We start from the raw sequence: 21,656 nt of genomic DNA on the forward strand, positions 1-21,656 counted from the left end.
ATGATATATATATATATATATATATATATATAGAGAGAGAGAGAGAGAGGTTACGTGAGGCGTATGTGTTTAGTAGGAAAGGTCTTTTTTATAGCGTATGGATGGCAACGTATCAACTTTTTTTTTCCCCATAAACTTAGAGGACCAACTTTTATAATTTTACAATGCATGTTAGAAAGACATTACTTGCCAAATTAACCTAACACATTTTAAGAGTTTAATTTGACTAAAAAGGTTAAGCTATTAGGTTTTGGGTCTTTCCATACATATAAATCATTTTACATTCTCATCTGTTTTCTATATGGGATAACACACACATGCACTTTTCTCAACAATCTCTCCCTCATGTATGTATTCATCGAGCTCCCCCTCAAACTAAAGTTTCTGATCGCCGGCACATCCAAGCATCACACTCCAAACGGGAGCTAACTCGAGCATGGAAAAGAGAGCCGAAACCATGCGAGTCCACCAAATGTTCCACCATCCGCACTTGCGACACCACTAATTGTGGGAACACCAACTCTTCACGGGAGGCAACGTGAGAACTGCAACTGAGGGTGATCGCTTGGCTCATATGAACCATCGACTCTGATACCACTTGTTAGGGAGACACTACACGCGAAACTGGCCCAACACACTTCTTATCCACTCCATGTGGGACAACATACACATGTATTTTTCTCAACAATTATTGTTACCAAACGTCAAATTAAGTAGATATAGGACAAATATGAATTACAGAAAAATCTAAGAGAGGCAAAAATTAACGTAGTTCGGCTTTTGACCTACATCCACAAACATAAATGATAAAGAAATTTCACTATAACTAAAAATGAGATTATAAAAGCCTATTAAAATTCTCTCACCACCTAAATCTTGAATATACCTAAAATCTCTCGATCCAAAAGTAAAAATTCTAATTGTCAAAGAATAACTCTATGACCAAATATTCCTGCCCCAAAAGAAAATGAAGAAGAGAAAGTTATGTACCAATGAAGAAAACAAATCACTCTTGCGGCTGCTATGCGGCTCTAAATCCACGAACCCAACAATTTTACAATGCAGTACGCGTTATACTCTGTCAAAAGTACCGTGGAAAAGAAATGAGGAGGAGGAAAAAGTCGACCGTTTTACGGAAAATATTGTTTATGCAATTAAATATAAGAAATGGGTTTTGGGTCCCTGAACGTTTTACAGACAAACATTGGCCGGCATTGGAACTTTGGTTGGCAGCACAAGTGCAAAACCCTGCTCTTTTGCGATTCTTGTCTTGTCAGATTAACTCGTAAATATTTCTCAACTTCCCGCTCAACTGTACCCATCACTATATATTAATGACATTAGTTCTCTATGTGTTTGTTTCTAAGCATGAATGTAAGGATTCTAAGGAACAAAACAGGAAGAAGAAAGAAAAAACAAACGAAAAAGAAGACTATCGAAAGACCAAAAAAAAAAAAAAACGAGAACTCTTTTTTTTTTTTTTTTTTTTTTTAAATGTAAATATCGGTCTCTAAAAGTTAAGATTATACTCCTCTTTTATTTTATTTTTTTTCTATTTCTTGTTCTATAATAAGTGTTTAGCTTAGACAGAAAGGAAAAAAAAAAAAAACTCTTTTCCTTATTAAAATAACTTATTTGTTAATAAACCAATACCCAGTAAAAAGATTCCCCTTTAACTTTTTTTGGCGAAGAACTTCTACATAATACTATCTTAATAATTCATCTAAAAAGATTCACATACATGTATGAATAAATTAAAATAAATTTATCGCTTATGAAAACAATAAATACTACTTTCAAAATAAGAGATATTCTTTGATATACTAATATACCGGTAGATTAGGTTTTCTAACTGTTAGATATGCATAAAATCTCCTTAAAAATAACTCCAAAAGAATAAAAATTACATTTAAATTAGCGTACTTAACAATAATTTAAAAAATATAACACTATTTATTTTCATTACTAACACGTTGCTTTACAAGATCTATTTAAATATTTCACGGCAACACTTAATAATTATTATTACAACTGTCAGCAAAGTGATGGTGACCCATACAAAAATATTTCCTCCAACTTATCTATTATTAAAACCAAATTTGAATGCACATTTTTTATTCTTTTTTTTTTTTTACTTAAAGGCGGGAATTTAAACTCTACACTTATAGTGGAAAGCAAGTGTGGTATTATTCTTAAGTTATCTCTTTAATCTCTTTTTTCTTTTAATTTTTATGCCATGAGCAAATTAATTATTTGAATTATGTTACGACAATTAAAAAATTAAAAAACAAAACCTTTTTCTTAATTTTAATTTGTATTTTTTTCATCCGAAATCATTAGATTGATAGAACACAATATTAGTTAACTACAATTTTTAAATTGTGCCACAAGAAGAATCAAATATTGATGGGCGAATACACATATGTCAAGTCCTTAATTGCACACAATAATCAAAGCGGTTGGCTGAATTGACACTTTGCAAGACATTCCATTCATGGACCACAATTTCGATTATTTGATCACATCTTTTGTCCAACAATCCCTGTGCACAAAACATTAGTCACATTTAGTGTGCCATGACAATATGTTTCGTAGAAGACTAAATTAAGTATTTCCTCCTTTTACAGGATTTGCTTTTTGTTGTTACTGTTTACGTTTGTTTGAGAGAGCAAGTAATTAATCTAGCTAATAATTAATCAAATTTTCTCAACTCATCGGTTACTAGTATCGAACTTAGACTCAAATTTTCTATTCAATTTTTTGTCATAAATAAATTTAATTGTCTATTTTATATCACGTACTTTTCATAAAAATTTAGAAAAATGTCAAGTAGAAATATTGACATCTTTTTATATATAAATCATATCAGCTAAAGATGACATCAGTTTATATATAAATCATATCAGCTACAAGTAGAAATATTGATTGACTTTTCATATAATAATGCGTAAGAGACATGGCTCCAAAACATTTTCTTTATAAAATTTTATGGTATTTTCTTTTCTGTTTTAGTTCTTTTTTTTTTCTTTCGTTTTTCCTACCGATCGAAAGATGTGCCTCGACAAAATCTAGCTGGTCGGATTTTATGCGTTCAATAAATTAGTTTTAAATAAGAATGTTAAACCATAAAGCAATAAGAAGATGCATAATAAACTCTTACCAAATAAGAATTACACTAATAATTAATGCAGGCATGGGCCACGTTTATCGAGATTATCTCAAGGGAGTAGGTGGAGTTGTCAGCTACATGCCAAGGGATCGACCTAACTCACATTTTGTATGTGGCAGAAGGATTAGATTAAACAAATAAAAAAAGGCAATAGAAGATGAATTATGTAATGTTTAAAAAACCAACATGGAAAAATAGTAAAGCAATCAGAATGTAACATCATGATTGTGTTCTCAAAATTGATTTTGGTTTGAGTTAAGAATATTCTACAACGAGTCATGATGAGGGAGCAGCTGGTACATCAATTTGATATGGGAGTATATTTTGTAACATTTGAATGGTTTTTTTGTGTACAATTGGTGAATTATTTGTAAACGTTTTCCTAAATTCACACGCACCTAATGTTCTCACACTGAAATTAATAGTTAACAACATCTTTTGAATATAGCAATTGGCAATTGGGAGAATCCACACAATATCGTTATGTGTCGTTTTAGTAATCATCTCTTCTCTAATTAGTGCAAGTTGGCGACACATACACTCAACATCGAGCTTACATCTATACGCACGCATATAAAAGAATTGTATTTATTGTGACGGCCGTACCAATTTAATAAATATAACAGTTTTTTTTTTCACCCATATAATATTGTTTGTGCATTTATATAACACTCATTTAATTTTTCTAATAAATATAACTTGCTTCAACATTTACCTTAACACATAAAAAAGTTACGGATTAAAAAAAGAAAAATACATCTGTAGACCGCCCGACATAAGCAACGCAGTTGTTTTGCATATCATAATTTCGTCAAGTAATTTTTTCGTGTAGTTGTGTTGTCTTTTTTTTTTTATTCCTTTCCTTTTCTTTTTTTAATGTTTCATTGCTTTATTGTTTCAACGTTCTTTCATTTTTTTTATTTTTTTATTTTACTTTTTAATCAAATTTAAATAGTTAAATACTTTAATTTTATTTTTATTCTAAAATTTGTCCCAATTGCATAGTTTTTTTTTTTAATAAAAAAGTACTTGCTTTATTTCGCATTACTCATTCGTTTCGTGGTGTTGTGTTGTGTTGTCTTTTTCTTTTCTAATGTTTAATTCTTTTGTCGTTTTGCACAATTTTTTTTTATTTTTGCTTTTCTTTTTCAAAAATCATATTTAAACATTTAAACATTTTTTATTTAAAGCGCAATGGGTTTGTTTTGCACTATTGGCAAGTAACCTTTTCGTGTTGTGTTGTCTTTTTTTTATTATTATTATTTTATAATTTTAATGTTTCATAGCTTTACCTTTACCATTTTCCACGTGCCTTTTTTATTTTTCTTATATTTTTACCTTTTCTATTCTTTTCTTAAAATTAAATTTAAATATCTTTTTATTGTAAAAGTTATCCTTACTGGATTAGAAGAAGCTCCAGGTTTGATCTCACGCGGTACTGTGAGAAGTGGACTGATTTTATCTATCGACTGTAATAGATTTGTTAAACGAGCTTTTATTGTAGTCGATTACTAGTGTGCCAAGTATACTTTCCCCATTATTAAACGAGATTCTATCGCGCAAGATTATTAGAAATTAACTATTTTCTCTTAAGTGACGCAACACAAGCAGAAGGGTCCCCAAACGTTAAGTGCATGTTTGGTTTGAGGGTTTAAGCTACTCTGATTTTTGTTTAAATAATGTTTTCTCCAACACAAAATTTACATTTAAAAAGTTCTCTTCTCTCTTACAAAAAATTGTGGTTTAAACCACTTAATTTGAACTCTCAAACTAAACAAGCAATAAATTCGATAGAAAATAGAAGTTACACTTTCCACGCATCATTTTTAAGGGAGTATTTAATCTGAATTTGTTCCGTAGAAAATGTCACTTGTGGCAGAAGGATTATTCTTATAGATTAAACAAATAATAAAGAGAACAAAAGATAAATTATGTAATGTTTAAAAAACCAACATGGAAAAATAGTAAGGCATTCTGAATGTAACATCATGATTGTGTTCTAAAATGTTGGTTTTGGTTTGAGTTAAGAATATTCAACAACGAGTCATGATGAGGGAGCAGTTGGTACATCAATTTGATATGAAAGTATATTTTGTAACATTTGAATGGTTTTTTGTGTACAATTGGTGAATTATTTGTCAACATTTTCCTAATGTTCTCACACTAATATTAATAGTTAACAACATCTTTTGAATATAGCAATTGGCAATTAGGAGAATCCACATGATATCGTTATGTGCCGTTTTAGTAATAATCTCTTATTTAATTAGTTCAAGTTGGGAGACACATTCACTCAACATCGATCTTACATCTATACGCACGCATATATAAGAATTATATTCAGTCTGACGGCCGTACCAATCCAACAAATATATCAGTTTTTTTTCGCCCAGATAATATTGTTTGTGCATTTATATAACACTCATTTAATTTTTCTTATACATATAACTTGCTTCAACATTTACCTTATTGCATAAAAGAGTTACGGATTAAAAAAAAATTACATCTATAGACCGCCCGACTTAAGCAACGCAGTTGTTTTGCAGATCATCATTTCGAGTAATTTATTCCGTGTAGTTGTGTTGTCTTTTTTTTTTCCTTTCCTTTTCTTTTTTTAATGTTTCATTGCTTTATTGTTTCAGCGTGCTTCCAATTTTGTATTCTTTTTTCTTATACTTTTTTAATCAAATTTAAATAGTTAAATACTTTAATTTTATATTTATTCTAAAATTTGTCCCAATTGCGTAGTTTTTTTTTTTTTTTTTTGTTTATAAAAAAGTGCAGTTGCTTTATTTCGCATTATTCATTCGTTTCTTGGTGTAGTTGTGTTGTCTTTTTCTTTTCTAATGTTTAATTGTTTTGTCGTTTTGCACAATTTTTTATTCTTGCTTTTCTTTTTCAAAAATCTTATTTAAACATTTAAACTTTTTTTTATTTAAAGCGCAATGAGTTTGTTTTGCACTATTGGCAAGAAACCTTTTCGTGTTGTTTTCCCTTTTTTTGCCTTTTTTTAAAAAAAAATTTTAATGTTTCAAAGCTTTACCTTTACCATTTTCCACGTGCCTTTTTTATTTTTCTTATATTTTTACATTTTCTTTTCTTTTCTTAAAATTAAATTTTAATATTTTTTTATTCTAAAAGTTGTCCTTACCGGATTAGATGAAGCTCCAGGTTTGATCCCACACGGTATTGTGAATCAGAATCATGATTCAGAGCTATTTCCATTTTACGTGTATTTTTTATGAGAGAAAAACACTTTTGAGAATCATGAATCATGAGTCAGAATCAAGGACGAATACAAGAAACAAACGTCCTCAACGCTGAGTCTTTTTGTTACAGTTGGCTAATTTTATTTGTTGTGGATTTGTTAAACGAGCTTTTATTGTGCTCGATTATTAGTGTGTCAAGTATACTTTTCCCACTATTAAACGAGCTTTTATCGCGCTCAATTATTAGAAATTAACTATTTTCTCTTAACTAGCACAACACAAGCATAATGGTCCCCAAACGTTAAGTGCATGTTTGGTTTGAGGGTTAAAACTACTCTGATTTTGGTTTAAACAATCTTTTCTCTAACAAAAAATTTAAATTTAAAAAGTTATGTTTGCTCTTACAAAATTTAAATTATGGTTCAAACTACTTAATTTGAACTCTCAAACCAAACAAGCAATAAATTCGATAGAAAATAGAAGTGACTGTTGGCACACATCATTTTTAAGGGAGTATTTAATCTGAATTTGTTCCATAGAAAATGTCACTTGTGGCAGAAGGATTATTCTTATAGATTAGACAAATAATAAAGAGAACAAAAGATAAGTTATGTAATGTTTAAAAAACCAACATGGAAAAATAGTAAGGTCATCAGAATGTAACATCATAATTGTGTTCTAAAATGTTGGTTTTAGTTTGAGTTAAGAATACTCTACAACGAGTCATGATGTGGGAGCAACTAGTACATTAATTTGACATGGAGACGGATTCGTGCCAACGAAAGAATGGGAAGCCGCCGGAATGGAGCTGTTTAAGGGAAAGATATTTTACCGTAGATTTGAGACGCGTTTGTCATGGGATCGCGTTAAAACTCGAGGAACTAGATTGGGGGAGGGAGGCCAAGAAGGTGCTTCGGTGCATGTGTCAATCGCTGTTGGTCGATGGAGGCGCGTGTGCCCCCACATGCCATCGAGTTTCAAGTGCTTTCTGTGCCGTTTTGAGAGGTTTTTTCCAGCGTCGTTTGAACCATTTTTTTGTTCAGATTTCCAGCGTTGAGGGAGTCTTTCTATTGGTTTGATTTCCAGCGTTGAAACAGCTAAGAGGATGAAGAAACCGATAGCTTCATTGCAATCTCTATTCACCACAGAATTTGGACCAACCGCGGAAGCAGAAAAGAAGAAAATGGATAATCTTGTTAGTGGTGAATTCCTGCCACTTAACTTTAAGATTGAATATAGTTTATCAGTGAATGGGCACAGTGTAAACTTAAACAAAAATATTAATTGATTAAGTACAGTTTATCAACGTTAATTCTGTTTATTGGTGAGTGAAAGCTTATTTAGTAAGTATATTTGAACTATGAATTGGGTTTTATTATAGTGTTTTTTATCTTACAAAAAATTTGAATTCAAAAATTCTCTTATAAAATTTTTGTCAATAAATCAAAATCACCCACTTGAATATATGCTGTAGTCCAATCTGAAACAAAAATACTGATTGATTGTTTTTGTTTATCTAAAGATTGATTGGCTGAATTCAAATGCACATCTGGAACAAAGGGAGCAAAATAAGCTTACCTTTGAAGAACAAACCAATACAACTGTCGTCGAGGAGTGGGTAAGTTATTCAGTCAATCAGTGATTGGCTCCATGACTATGTACTAGTAGATAAGCTTAGCTTTGAAGAACAAGCTGAATAAAAGTGTAGTTAAAGAGCATATATAACTTGTTCAGTAAATCAGTGATTGACTCTAGTCAATCAATTTGATTATAGTCAATCAAATGATTGACTATGTACTAGTTTGGACTTGGACACTACACAGTCAAGAGATAACCTAATTTTTTATTTTTATTTTATTTTATTTTTTTTCATGATGTGAATGAAGGAAAAGCAAAGAATGAAAAAGAAGCCAATAACAAATTTACATACGAGAGAATGAGAAATAGACTTGTCAAAAAGGAGAAAAAAAGATTATGGCAGGCAAAGTTGTTGAGTAAGCAAAACCAAATAAAAGAGCTAAGAGGATGAAGAAACCAACCGCTTCATTGCAACCTTCATTCACCAAAGAATTTGGATCAACCACGGATGTAGAAAAGAATAATCTTTTTAGTGGTGAATCGTCCTGATGACATATAGTGATGAACAAGTGAAGAAGCTAATAAATGATGGTTTTTTGTTTTTGGTGGAAACAATATTGGTTATTGTAAACTTTCATTGACTATTATGGTGTTTGTTAGATGAATTAAAGACAATATGTCTAAATATGCTAAATCAATTGGTGTTATTTCATGTTTGTTATTCAATTAAGTGACAAGCTATTTCTAATCTATATTAACTAAACTTTCAAATTGCCACTAGCTAAGTGTCTTTACGGATACGTTTTGATTTCTAACCACTTTACATCTATAATTAAGTGAAATCTCATCAATTAAGACAAGTCTCTAAGATAAACGATAGTGGACCAATCATAATTGTACAATTATTGAATAATTACAATCTTAAACGTATGTTTCTTAAATATAAAAAGGCCCGAATTGTGAGATTCAACATCTAAATGATATAATTTATTTAAAAAAGGATTCATTACAATGACTTGTATCGAAGATACGAGTCGTAAGATATGTAACGCGAATCCTAACATTTTTAAAACCTTAGTCATAAATTTAGCTAATTTTTACACAAGTTGAAAGAGGGAAGCTTGTCTTACAACTTTATTCATGTTGACCATCGCCACAAGCTTATTTTTCTCTCATTTTCTTCGTACTTACAAAAACTACCAGGAAATACACAAAACTACTAAGTATATATTGTTATATATAATTTAAAAAAGCATGTGAGTATTTTGATTTTATTAAACGCAAGCTTGGTTAGTTTATTAATTCATGTTTAAAGCTTAAGCTGTTAAGAGGTGGGCCAATAATAGTTGAAAAGAAAATCTTAATAAATACCCATTGAAAGTGCATGTGAGTCGGAATTTTTACCCTTTACTCTTGATTCATAACCTTTTAATCAAATAATTGTATTAACAAATGGGTATTTATCAAGAGTTAGGAGTAAACGTCGAGATTCAAGTACTCTTAAGGGTAAATTCTTCATTTTTTCTATTTTTTTATACTTTAATACTCCTCCTAACATGTGGACTGGATAATGGTGTAGCCCCACCGAAAGGGAAATATCTATCATACACACAGGTATATCATATATATATTATGAACTCGACAAACAGCAGACCTTGACGAGCTTTATTATAAAAATAAACTTAACTTTGAGGGAGTAGGCACCGCTTTTAGCACAGTAAAAATTCTAAGCAAGGGCAGTTTTAGTAATGACAATTGTTGAAGGTGAAAATTTGTCAACAGAGAATTAACGAATTTTAAGATAAATTAATACAATTCATAGTGATATAAATGCAGAAAAACATAATTAAAAAGAGGGTATGTACACCCTTATAAGACTTTTAGCGACGACCACAATCATCCTTAATACACTTTGACAAGTTTGGACAGTAAAAATTCTAGGCTTTGCGAATAAACTTGGTCCGAGACTGGAGGTGATGACTAGTGTGGTCACTATTTTTTTTTTTTGCCAACAAAAACTTTCCAAAATTATAGCGGTAAATAATCTAGTAATTTGAATTTTTGAGAGTTTTAGATAATTTGTTGTCGATATAGATAGGTGTCATCACTATATAAGCTTGTCGTATTATTTTATTAGTTTGAACTAAAATGACGTCGTGATAACATTCATTAGTGATGGCCATTTGACCTTTGTAGTTGCTAAATTCGACCCTATAAGCTACTCAGATCGTGATCTTCTTCCCTATTCAGATCGCGATCTTCTTCCCCATTTTTCCTTCCTCTCTCTCAACCGCTTTGATCTCTCTCTCTCTCTGGTTCATTGGAACCCGCCGCCGGCATTTCCACTGTAGCTCATTTGTCGTCATCCTTCCATTCATGAAAATATTGTGTCCTCACTAAAATTCGATCCTATCATGCTCAGATCGCTCATTTGCCGTCACCATCATCATTCTCTCGACGCAAAAATTGTGTCATCACGAAAATTCAACCCTATAAGCTGCTCAAGTCACGATCTTCTTCCCCATTGTCTCTCTCTCTCTCTCCGTTTCCCTCCGGTTTCTCTGCAATTTCCTTTTTTTTTTTTTTTAAAAAAAAGAAAAAAAAATTGTAGAAGCCCCTAATTTAGAGTGGCCCGTTTTTTTTTTTTTTTTTTTTTTTTTTTTTTTTTTTTTTTTTTTTGTGGGGCTTAGAGTGACCCAATTTGTAAAAAATAAATATTTGTTGTTTTTAGAGTGACCCAATTTGTAAAAAATAAATATGGAAATATGGGTAAAAAATATAGGACTAGAATTTTAACGAAACTTAATATGGGGAAATTTTAGGGTCTATACATTGTTGTTAAAAGTGTTTGGAAGGCGTAGGTTTATGAACCCAAAACGTCCATTTTGCAATAGACAAGGGTAAAAATGTAAATTTTTCATACTCATTGCATTTTCATGGCATAAACCTTTATATATTGGCTGATTATAAGCTTAATTTATTAGAAGGTGTGAGTTAAGTGGAAGAGAAATTGGGCTTCCAGAGACTCAAATTTTTAAAGATAAATTCTCTTTGTACCCCTAACATTTATAAATACACGCAACTAAATTATAATCTACATTTCTTGTAGTTTTAATTACCTTACAATGAAATTATGTTAAAGATGACATCTTTTAATATATAAATCATATAAGCTACAAGTAGAAATATTGGTTGACTTTTCGTATAATAATGCGTAAGAGACACTATTTATGGCTTCCAAAATCATTTTCTTTATAAAAACTTTATGGGTATTCAATTGTAATATTTACGTTCCTCTAAACAAAAACGTGATATTTATGTTGAAAAATGTTCCAAATCTCACTTGTTGTTCTATGCTCGTATAACGTAAGTGGTTTTTCTTCTTAGGCCCTGTTCATTTCACTGATTCGAGTTTAGAATTTAAGTTTTGCTACAGTAAAAAGCTCTCACAAATAATTACATCTAACTTTTTTTCTACAGTAAAAATCTCTCACATAAAATCACATGTAACTAGTGTTTTTTGTTTTTTGTTTTTGTTTTTTGAGAATGAGAAAAACATTATTATTGTTAAGATTTGTTAATTATTTCTTTATAAACAAGATAAATTAAAATATAAGTGGGGTGGGTGTGGGTGTATGAGGGCGCCAAATTTGGAAACATACAAAAATATCTATAAAAGGATAGATCTTTTAAATATATATTAGGAATTGTATTAATTAATTTGGTGTTTTATAAAATTTACAGGTACCACTCATTGCTAAAATGTACTAAGCTTTCCATCATTTACTCTTGATTAATAAGTTTTTTAGTCAAATAACTATACTAACAAAAAGGTATTAATCAAGAATGATAAGTAAAAATTCAGACTCATTCACTCTTAAGGATAAATTCAAAAAAAATAGATCACACATTTAATTGTTGTCCACACCACTTTCTAGAAAGATTGCTTGTCTTAACCACTGTTTTTTTCTTCCTTTAATAGCTGAAATTTTCATGAATTGTTACATTAATATTACCCTTAAATCACTAGTTTATTTACTGACTAAACTATTAATTTACTTTTAAGTAGGATATTATAAGAAATACGAGTTAAATGTAAAATTCACTTCCGGCATTGGAGATTGCGACATCGGCAATGGTAGCCGTGACAATGATTACAAAAGGTGGCGGAGGAGATTGAAACGATGGCGACGATCCTTTGTGGTGTCAAATCCAGCGTCGGAGTTCATTAAACCAAATTCGGCCGCTGATCGTGTTGTGACAACAACATTGTGGTGTCAAATCTGCGAAGATCATTGATCAAGAATTCGACTATGGCGTCCACGTAACGTGGGCAAGTATCGATGGAGATTGATGCAGCTGCAAGTGCAGGAATCTGAGCTGCAGAGGTTGCACGTTGAGATCTTTTGCAAAGTTTATGATGATGTTTGAAGATGGCAGGTGTTGTAGTGAGAGGAGAAAATGGTAGAAGAGAGAGAAAGTAAGGGATCTCTGGGAAGAGAGGGAAACTGAGAGATGAGAGTGAGGATCAAGCTTTAGATTATGTTCTTAAAATTTGTTTTTCCTGGAAGAGGATCAAGATTTCAAAAGGATCCAAGGAGCTTCAGGAATCAAAGAAGAGAAGAAAGTCCCACCTTGAGCAATTAGGAATAAAGTTTTAACTTTTGAAGAAAAGTTTGTATCCTTGGTGTCATTATGTTGGAAAATGAAACTCTTTATGGATATTGAGATCTTTGGAAATATGTTAGATCTATAATGTTTATATTGATGATGACTATGTGATGGTATTTAGTTATAAAGTGTGAGCTTCAGTTGGATTAAGTCTAAATCATGAAACTTGGTGAAACTCAGTTAAGGTTTTTCTTAGAAAATGCAAAACTTTATGTACATATGGCATAAGATTTATAACTTGGCATGAAAATAAGTTTATATGACACGACTATTTAGACTATCTCCTTACTTTTAGTAAAGTCATTAGGTTTGAATTTTTCAGACTTAAAGAAACCAGCAAGAAAATAAAACCATGATAAAATGGTCCTTTTGACGTAAAAACGTGTCTATGTGTAAACGAGTTAATGAACTGCCGAATTAGCTCTTGATCAAAACAGAAAAGTTTTAGATCTCAGTTAGTGGAACGAATAAGGAATTTTCTCCAAATTCGGCAGTTCTCGTTCATATTTCCTAATATTCCGACGCTCTCAATGATTTGCTCCTCTGCACCCTTGATGATTATTGCTCATGCACTTTCGACGATTGTCCTCGCTATGCAACTGTCTCCATTTGTCTTTGTTTTCTAAAAAATTCAAAAAATTTATCTTTGTTTTCTTAAAAATTAAAAAAAAGTGATAAGTCAAAGAGAAAAGAGCCTCAAAGTATTTAGAGTCATCAATACTGGTTTGTTCTATTACATTTCAAGATTAGAATCCCCCATTGGAGCTCCATTTTTAGGGACATATCAGGAAAATTTAATATTTTGTATATAGTTATCTTTGTTAGTAGTTTGAATTTATTTGTAGCAATTTGCAAATTAGACAATTTCTTGATTTTAGGAGATTTAACAATATACGTTAATTCACTAGATTTTATAATTACAATTTGTACTTACGTGCAATTCATTGGTAGTTCATTTTACTACTGAAGTCTCTATATTTTTCTAATATGTTTATATATGTACATTATGCATTATCATTAAATCTTTATTTTTTTTTCTTTTATCTTCCTGTTTAGTTTTGGTGGCCGGGATTTTGTTTTAGTTTTTAATTTTCTTTTCAGTTTTGGTTTTTTTTTTTTTTTTTTTTTTTTTTTTTTTTTTTTTCCTACTGATCGATAGGTGTGCCTGAACAAAATCTAGTTGGTCCGATTTTATGCGTTCGCTTTATTGATTAGTTTTATATAAGAATGTTAAACCATAAAGCAATAAGAAGACACATAAAAACTCTGACAAAATAAGAATTAGATTAATAATTAATGCAGGCGTGGGCCACGTTTATCGAGATTATCTCAAGGGAGTAGGTGGAGTTGTCAGCTACGTGCCAAGGGATCGACGTAACTCACCTCTATATTCATAAATATTCATAATATTTATATAGTGGACGGATTTTTAATGATTATATTTATATAGATACTTATTATTAAATGTATAAATTTAATGACATGTTGTGATAAAAATTTTATTTTATTTATTGTTATACAAATTTAGTTAAATATTTAATTTATTATAATAATTAGATTAATATCTTACGGTTAAAATAATAATGTCAAAGTCTTTAATTTGGCATATTTATGGACTAAGGCTGGACAACCAAACCAAACCTAGGTGTAACACAGCCAAACTAATTATAGATGGGTTTGGAGATTTTGAAATCCAACCAAACCATTGAAAATACCCTATTTATAATCCTTTTCTCAACCATAATTACAACGAACATTTGATTCTTTTAGGGAAATGATTTTTTGACTTTTTCAAAAATAGAAAATAATATAATTAACTATATTCTTAAAAATATGTTAAATAAATAATAAAAATTAACTAGTTTTTCTTGGCTGGTGCAACACGAGTAGAGGCGGTTCCGAAACATTAAGTGCATGTTTGGTTTGAGAGTTCAAGTTAATTTAGTTTTGATTCAAATAATATTTTCTCTAACAAAAATTTTAAATTTAAAAAGTTATGCTATAGTGTTTTTTCTCATAAAATTTAAATTATAGTTCAAACCACATAGTTTGTACTCTCAAACCAAATAAGCAATAAATTCCGTAGAAAATGGAAGTGACTTTGTTGCCACGCATCATTGTAAGGGAGTATTTAATCTGAATTTGTTTCATAGAAAATGTCGTTTGTGGCAGAAGGATTATTCTTATAGACTGAACGACTAAAAAAGGTAATAGAAGATAAATTATGTAATGTCAAACCTGGCCAAACACAAGAGTAGATCGAATTAAATGGAGATGTGCATAATAATGCAAGAAGAAAACATAATCGATATTCTTTTTATATTTTGTATAGTATTTATACATTTGTTTTTGTTTTTAAAGTACAACATTTTCCTAAACATTCTATATGAGAAATGATAATAAAATTAATATAAAATCGAATCAAAACTCATTGGCCAATTCTTTCGAAAAGATAAAAGAAAAATATGTGTAAATTGGAAATTATCATTTTATCATATATGTGCTTGGCTCATGCCTTGGAAGGTAGTGGAATCCACCTACGGTATTCTGCAAGCGCCCAAAGTGGGTAGATGTTTCTATATGCTGCATAATGTAGCATACAATTCCTATTGAAAACTCCCGTTATTTCCTGCCATAATAAATTGGTTGAAGAACTATTTCATAAGTAAACAATTGAAAAGATAATAATAAAAAAAAATTTCAAGGCAAAAAGAAAATGAGGTTATCTTACCTCTTGTGGAAAATCACCATTGTCCATTTGAGAATTAATGATCAACTTTGCCGCACGATGAAGAGGATTTGGATCTCTTTCTTCTTGGCCAGCATGTATTAGGCTCATCATCGCCCATGCAGTCTGTACTAAATTAGATCGATTTCCTTCTAAAGGTACAAATTCCTTCATAACCAAATACAAAAATAATTATCCGTTTAGTTCTTAGGTTTGAATAGAAAAATTTTAAGAAAAATTTAAATTTTGTGAAGGAAAACACTATAGCAAAAAGATTTAAACAGTAGTTACAAACAGTAATCTTTCGTTTAAGGAGCACAACTTATTATATAATCAAAATTCATATGAAAAATAAGTGCTCCAATTTGTTACTAAATAAGAGCGTTGTAAGAAAAACTTTTTATATGTAAAAAAACCATTTAATTAATAATCTATTTATTATGTAGGTATTTTTCTACTTCGACATTTCTACTTTACAGTTTGCAAAATATGGATGAGTTTGGAATTGCGTCTACAACTTTTAAAAGTACTTTGTACAATATAAATGATGTAACTATGGTGTTTGGTAAAATGTTACAAAAAGTACACACTTCACACAAAATCTTATACACTTTCTAAATTATTTATTAAAAGTGGTACGTATAGCTTTCAGATTCTACTTCTACTTTTGTTTTCAGTAAAACTAGTTCTTGTTACCTTGTTTGGGCATGAAAGATAGCTCTCACCCCAACCCCCATCATTTCTTTGTGTTGTGAGTAAAAATTCAACTGCTTTTCGAGTGGCAGAATTGTTATTGTATGTCTTGCCAGTAGCTGCTAGTCCTCCCAAAGCAAACCATGTGGCATATGTAAAGCAAACTCCCCAATTGCCGTACCTATAAAATATAACATATTATAATTAAAATATGTTCAATAAGTTAGTTTCATTGCCATGTAAGTACAGAAAAGGGTACCATGAGCCATTTGGCATTTGTATGTCCTGTAGGAACCCAACAGCATTTGTTATAAAAGTTTCAATTTCGATATTTCTGTGTCTAGGGTACAACTTCTTGAACAAAACCAGAGCTTGGATTGCTGATGAAGTGCATTCAACGTATTCGTGCTCGACAATAATGTCAGCAAGGAACTCAGTGGGATTAAGTAGCTGAGTTTAAACCATATTAAAAGATTATAGAACAAAAATATCGATTAATCGAGGGCTGTTATTTTAAAAGAACTCACTCAAATAAGGGATGTCAACAAATATATAGACTAGAGTTTATCCAAGTCCTTACTTCCAACCATTCTTGTGCTCCTGCCGGCTCCCATGCAGGTAAACCGCCATTCTTACTCTGTCATCAATGAAAATTAAGTTCATCATTGGCCCTTTTGTACAAATATATAATTTAATATTGTGCTTCAGCAATTGATTAGAAGTAGAAATGCAACATTTTAATTAGTTTAATGATTGATATATTTTTTAGGCATAACTATTGTTGGAAAATGGCTTGTTAAGTCATATTAAAAGCCCATTTTAATGCCCATTTTAGAAAGGGGCCTAATTAGATTTTGGGATGAGTCTTGATGGATTTGTGTTCTCCATCATGAGGAGATCGAGATCGAATGTTCATGCACTCAAAATGGATATTGGGTGAATGAGAAATTGATGTTCTAAGTATGTCATTTTGTATGGTTAAGGTAGTTGGAAATTGCAAAAACCCCACATTGGCTAGGAGTAAAGCCTTGGTGGAGTTTATAAGTGATTGCACTTTGAAGCCTAGGTAAGCATGTATACCAAGGAGGCTCTCTCATGCACAGGATGGGTGCGAATCACTGCCCCGGTGGGATAGGGGCCCAATGTGTGCGGACACGAATGCCAGATCGAAAAACCCGCTCCGTGCGGGCTTTATTTTGCAATTTTTATTTTTTAATTCGGCCCAAGACCTTCCAGTCGTTTGGCCTATGCTTATTTCTTAAATGAGCATAATGGTGTGTAATGAGGCTTAATGGTGACTAATGAAGGAAAACTGAAATTTGTCATGGTTAATAAGCTTAATGGCATCAGTTTTCATCATCAAAGTCTGAATCTATGTGAGAAATGTGGCCGGATTTAGCATGAGAAAAACTAACATTTTTTGCTCCATTATAATGCAGATTAATGTGTGTAGGTTAAAAAATTCACACTGCTCCAACAATGTGTGTGTTTAAACATCATAATGTCATGGTCGAATTTAGAGCCTATATAAAGGCCCTACTCGACATGAACAAGTCACACCTTTCTGAATTCTCTTCTCCTCTCTCTCGATTCTCTCTAGTTTTTCGAGTTCTTTGTGCGTTCTCTTTTGTAGTTTGGTTTTTGGTGATAGAGATAAGATCCAAGTTCTAGTTCGTCGGACGGTTCTGATAGTGCTTCGAGCTACCGTCGTTGTCATTGTATCCTGGGAGACGGACGTCCAACGTTACCTCAAGCACTCACCGGAGGGGATGAATCTATTTTAAAGAAAGCGTGGTTCACGTACCACGATATCTTTACAATTCGGTTTCCAAGTTTGATAGAAAGGTTGAATTCGTGTAGTAACTATTTCTATATTTTGATCTTCCTATAAGTTGTTATGAATTGTTCTTCTTTGTATTATCCATATTTTTACTAACAACTATAAGTCATACTTAAGAGTGAGCTATCCATTTCTTTTATTAAAAAGAATTACTTACCTGAAGAGAAAGTATAACATTTACAGCATCATAGAGTCGCTTAGGTTCTAATTTTTCACCAACAATCTCCGGTGGCATAGAAGAGAGCAACAGGCAAGCCTAGATAAAGTATAGGATTTGGTTAGATATATTAAAAAAGAGAACGAATTGAATATATATAGCTAAATTTAAGGATTGACTGAATTAAGTTACCTTTAAACCTTCTGCAGTGCAATCAGAAACTTGCCATCCATGATCTTGATCAGAAAATGTCCATGATCCTTTAGAGATGTGGCGATACATACTTTTAAAGTTGCCCGAAGGATTTTCTTTCACCTGATCATGTTATGCACAGAAATTAGACCCTTCTTAGTCCTTTTAATTAGAAAAACGAATGATTTTGATAAATGGTGCTATAGATGTCAACTTTTTTATTAAAGAAAAGATGAAACCTGAGATTTCTTTATGAAGTCATGACCTTTGGCAAGAGTTGGTCCAATTTCGTGTGTGAGATTACAAGCAAGCAAAGCTTGAACGGCAAAACCAGTATCCCACTCCTGGCTTCCAAAGCTCTGTAGATTAATTATTTAAAATATTAGTTGCATTCTTACTCTTCATGTTTCATGTTCTATTCATGCAAGAGTTTTGCTCTACGGCATGCACGCTAACACTAAGATTATGAATACTATTCAAACTTTGGTATATGCATAAGTGAATTTATCAAGAAAAGTGCATGCAAACCTAAGACATATGTAACTAACAAACACATTGAAAGCTAGAAAGAGCGAGTAATGATGGATATATTATTGATAATGAACCTTATAAATGAAAGAAAGATATTTAGAGGCACCACCAGTGCTAAGCACAATCACTAATAAAAAATGAACTCTATCTGTGGGTCCCACTGAGAACTACCTTTTATTAGTGGATGATGCTCAGACCACCGGTGCCTTATAACTATGCTTTAAATGAAATATTAGGGTAGTGAGTAGAATTACCTGCATCTTCATTCCATCTTCAGCAACCCACAAGTAATCAGGAATCCTTGCAAGGTGCTTTTTAAAATATTCCCCATTTGGATCTTCAACCCAACAAGCAAGCATACACAATACCTAGTTCACATAAGCAACATTAATTATGAGCACCAAAAAGATGTATGGTTTGTAGTCTTGTACAATCTAAGACAGACATTGCTCGGTTTGCTCTGTTACCTTTTCCACACATGCAAGAGTAATGTATCTACTATTTTCATCCTCGTAATGGATATGATCCATTGTCACTTGAAGCGCTCTTTGTCTAATCAATTTGTTTAATGGCCAACGAGAAAGAAGCGGCTCGAAGAAAATATATAGACCATCCCAAAGTAGATCTTGTACCCAAGGATGAGAATAATATAGATCCTCCTATAATAAGATCATATAATGGTTGTCATTATATATATATATATATATATATATATATGCATGTGCAAACTTACAAAGGTATATATGTGCAATATAGATCATTAGTTTGGCTATTGCAATCTCTACTCACTTTTGCACAAAGATGTCGTACTTTCTTCCAATTTACTTCATTGTAAGGTTGAGTATAAAGTTCCTCCCTCAGTTGTAGAATGAGAGGTGTAATTGGACCCATAAATCTTTTCCCGTACAAGTATGACATTGGCATGTATACCATTCTACAGTAGCACCACATTTTAGCTGCATTTTGGGGGAATTAGGAATTGGTCAGGACTTACAAAATTAAGCAAACAACAGTGACATGTGAAAATTTTCTCTTCTCTAAACAAAAGGAGAATGGTCGAAGAATTTTAAACACATAACAGAGTGAAATAATGGTTTATATTATAGATTATTACGTATATATACCTGGATGCATAGGAAGAAAGGAAGGAAGAATCCAAAATTCAGGAGGCATGGGGTTGCTTCCAGCCCAATCAAAGACACCAAGGCTTAGTTTGGTAATGCTGTAGATTTTAAAAAAAAGTGCTTTTAACTGTGCTGAAAAAAAAAGCAGCTGTTTTAAGAAGCGGCTAAGTGTTTGGTAAATTGTAATTATAGTAGCTGTGCTGGTTCTAAAATCAGTAAATAGCGTTTGGTAAATTTTGAGGTGGAATTCTGTGGGTATGTAAAATGACCAAAATAGACATGATATGTAATTTTTATATATATAATTGTTTTTGATATTTAAAAATAGTTGTTTAACTTTAAAAAAAACATAATGTTATGATTTTAAATTTTTTAACAATAAATTTATGATAATTAATTCTCTTTTTTTTATTTCTTTATTCACAATAAAATTACAACTAAAAATAACATAATGATAAATTGTCAATTTTATTAACGCAACCAAATATCATAATTATCAATTTTAGTGGGGTTCTTTTTAAAAATCTGTAAGAAACTTCTGCAAGCACTTTTTTTAAAATCCACAGCATTACTAAACTAAGTCATTATATAAGTTCTTTTCATCTTTTTGATGGAAAATTGACGTTTTACTTCTCAAGACTAGGAAGTAAGAAAATAAAGAAAATACAAGCTTCTTATCATTTAAAAAAAAAAAAAATTGCAAAATGTCTCCAAACAAGTTTGTCCTAGTCCCTTTATGAATGACAAGATGACAGTTGAATAAAGAAATACATAGGAAAGAAAAATAGTTACATCCCTGCATCATCACTCAAACTGTCAAACTGTAAATATTTTTAACGCTAACAATCTTGATGATTCCCTTTGCTCACCTATTTGCACATATCCTTTCTCCTTTTTCTACTTCTCGTTCTAATATTTTTTGTTTAATGTCCGAGTCTTTATTCACTTGCTGAACTTGTCTGGCAATGGGGTTTTCTCTAAAACCTTTGATCAGGTTGGCCATAATATAATTTGTTGAATGACAAAAATGAATACATATCACCAAAAGAAATTATATGGTTCTCAAGGATTTAAATAAGATTCCCAGCCATCTTTTTCTAGCTTATCTGCCTTTAACAAGACATCGCTCCTCGTGTCTTCTTGGTATTGACTCATTCTGCACAAAGTTTATCGCCGCATCAATAACATAAGCAATCAATATAATGACTTTTCATTGCTCTAAAAAAAAATATGTTTTGTTTAACCAAATGGAGAATCTAACCTTGCTACTAGATGGCTGTCACCGACACCCAACATCCTTACAGCCAGCAAACCTGCGTTTGTGGCATTGTTTACAGCAACTGTTGCACCTGGGACGCCCCTTGGCATCTGCAGAATTAATGCAAGACATTTAAGCTATTTTGCTGGAAACACCAGAGACATTGAAAAGCGTCACATTGATACAGAGACTACAAAATCAGACACTACTGTCATGTAGTCATGATTTGGCAAAATATGGCACACAAATATCCATTTCACGGACAAGAAAAGATAGAGAAGAGGGATAATAAAACATTCTAGTAAATGGGAATGTGCTGCTTCTAGGCAATAAGATGCAGGCAACTGGATTTGTGCAATGTTTACCTGCACAATTGATAGGAGTGAATCGATTCCGTCCAATGTAGAAGCACGTACAGGAACACCAATTACTGGCAAAGGAGTAAGCGCAGCTACCATACCTAAAATTCACATCCAGAACTGGAATAATGTTAAAATGAAAAAAAC

At 31.6% G+C, this 21,656-nt stretch overlaps 2 protein-coding genes across 2 annotated transcripts; both read right to left on the reverse strand.

Moving 5' to 3' along the window:
* Positions 1 to 15,136: 15,136 nt before the first annotated feature.
* LOC112094688 (beta-amyrin synthase-like) lies at positions 15,137 to 19,298 on the reverse strand. The gene is made up of 10 exons (XM_024176238.1): positions 19,236 to 19,298; positions 19,023 to 19,136; positions 18,477 to 18,596; positions 18,238 to 18,360; positions 18,046 to 18,144; positions 16,629 to 16,685; positions 16,308 to 16,498; positions 16,052 to 16,229; positions 15,359 to 15,523; positions 15,137 to 15,256 (listed from the first exon to the last, which is right to left on the reverse strand). Exons 1-10 carry the CDS (start codon positions 19,296 to 19,298, stop codon positions 15,137 to 15,139), a joined length of 1,230 nt encoding a protein of 409 aa, XP_024032006.1.
* A 1,586-nt stretch (positions 19,299 to 20,884) lies between these two features.
* On the reverse strand, positions 20,885 to 21,608 carry LOC112094685 (phosphoribosylaminoimidazole carboxylase, chloroplastic-like). The gene is made up of 3 exons (XM_024176228.1): positions 21,516 to 21,608; positions 21,154 to 21,260; positions 20,885 to 21,048 (listed from the first exon to the last, which is right to left on the reverse strand). The coding sequence occupies exons 1-3, from the start codon at positions 21,606 to 21,608 to the stop codon at positions 20,955 to 20,957; spliced, it is 294 nt and encodes a 97-aa protein (XP_024031996.1). The 3' UTR covers positions 20,885 to 20,954.
* Between the last annotated feature and the right edge of the window lie 48 nt (positions 21,609 to 21,656).

The sequence above is a fragment of the Morus notabilis genome, unplaced genomic scaffold (assembly GCF_000414095.1).
Source record: "Morus notabilis unplaced genomic scaffold, ASM41409v2 Scaffold176, whole genome shotgun sequence".
In the NCBI taxonomy this organism is placed as follows: domain Eukaryota; kingdom Viridiplantae; phylum Streptophyta; class Magnoliopsida; order Rosales; family Moraceae; genus Morus; species Morus notabilis.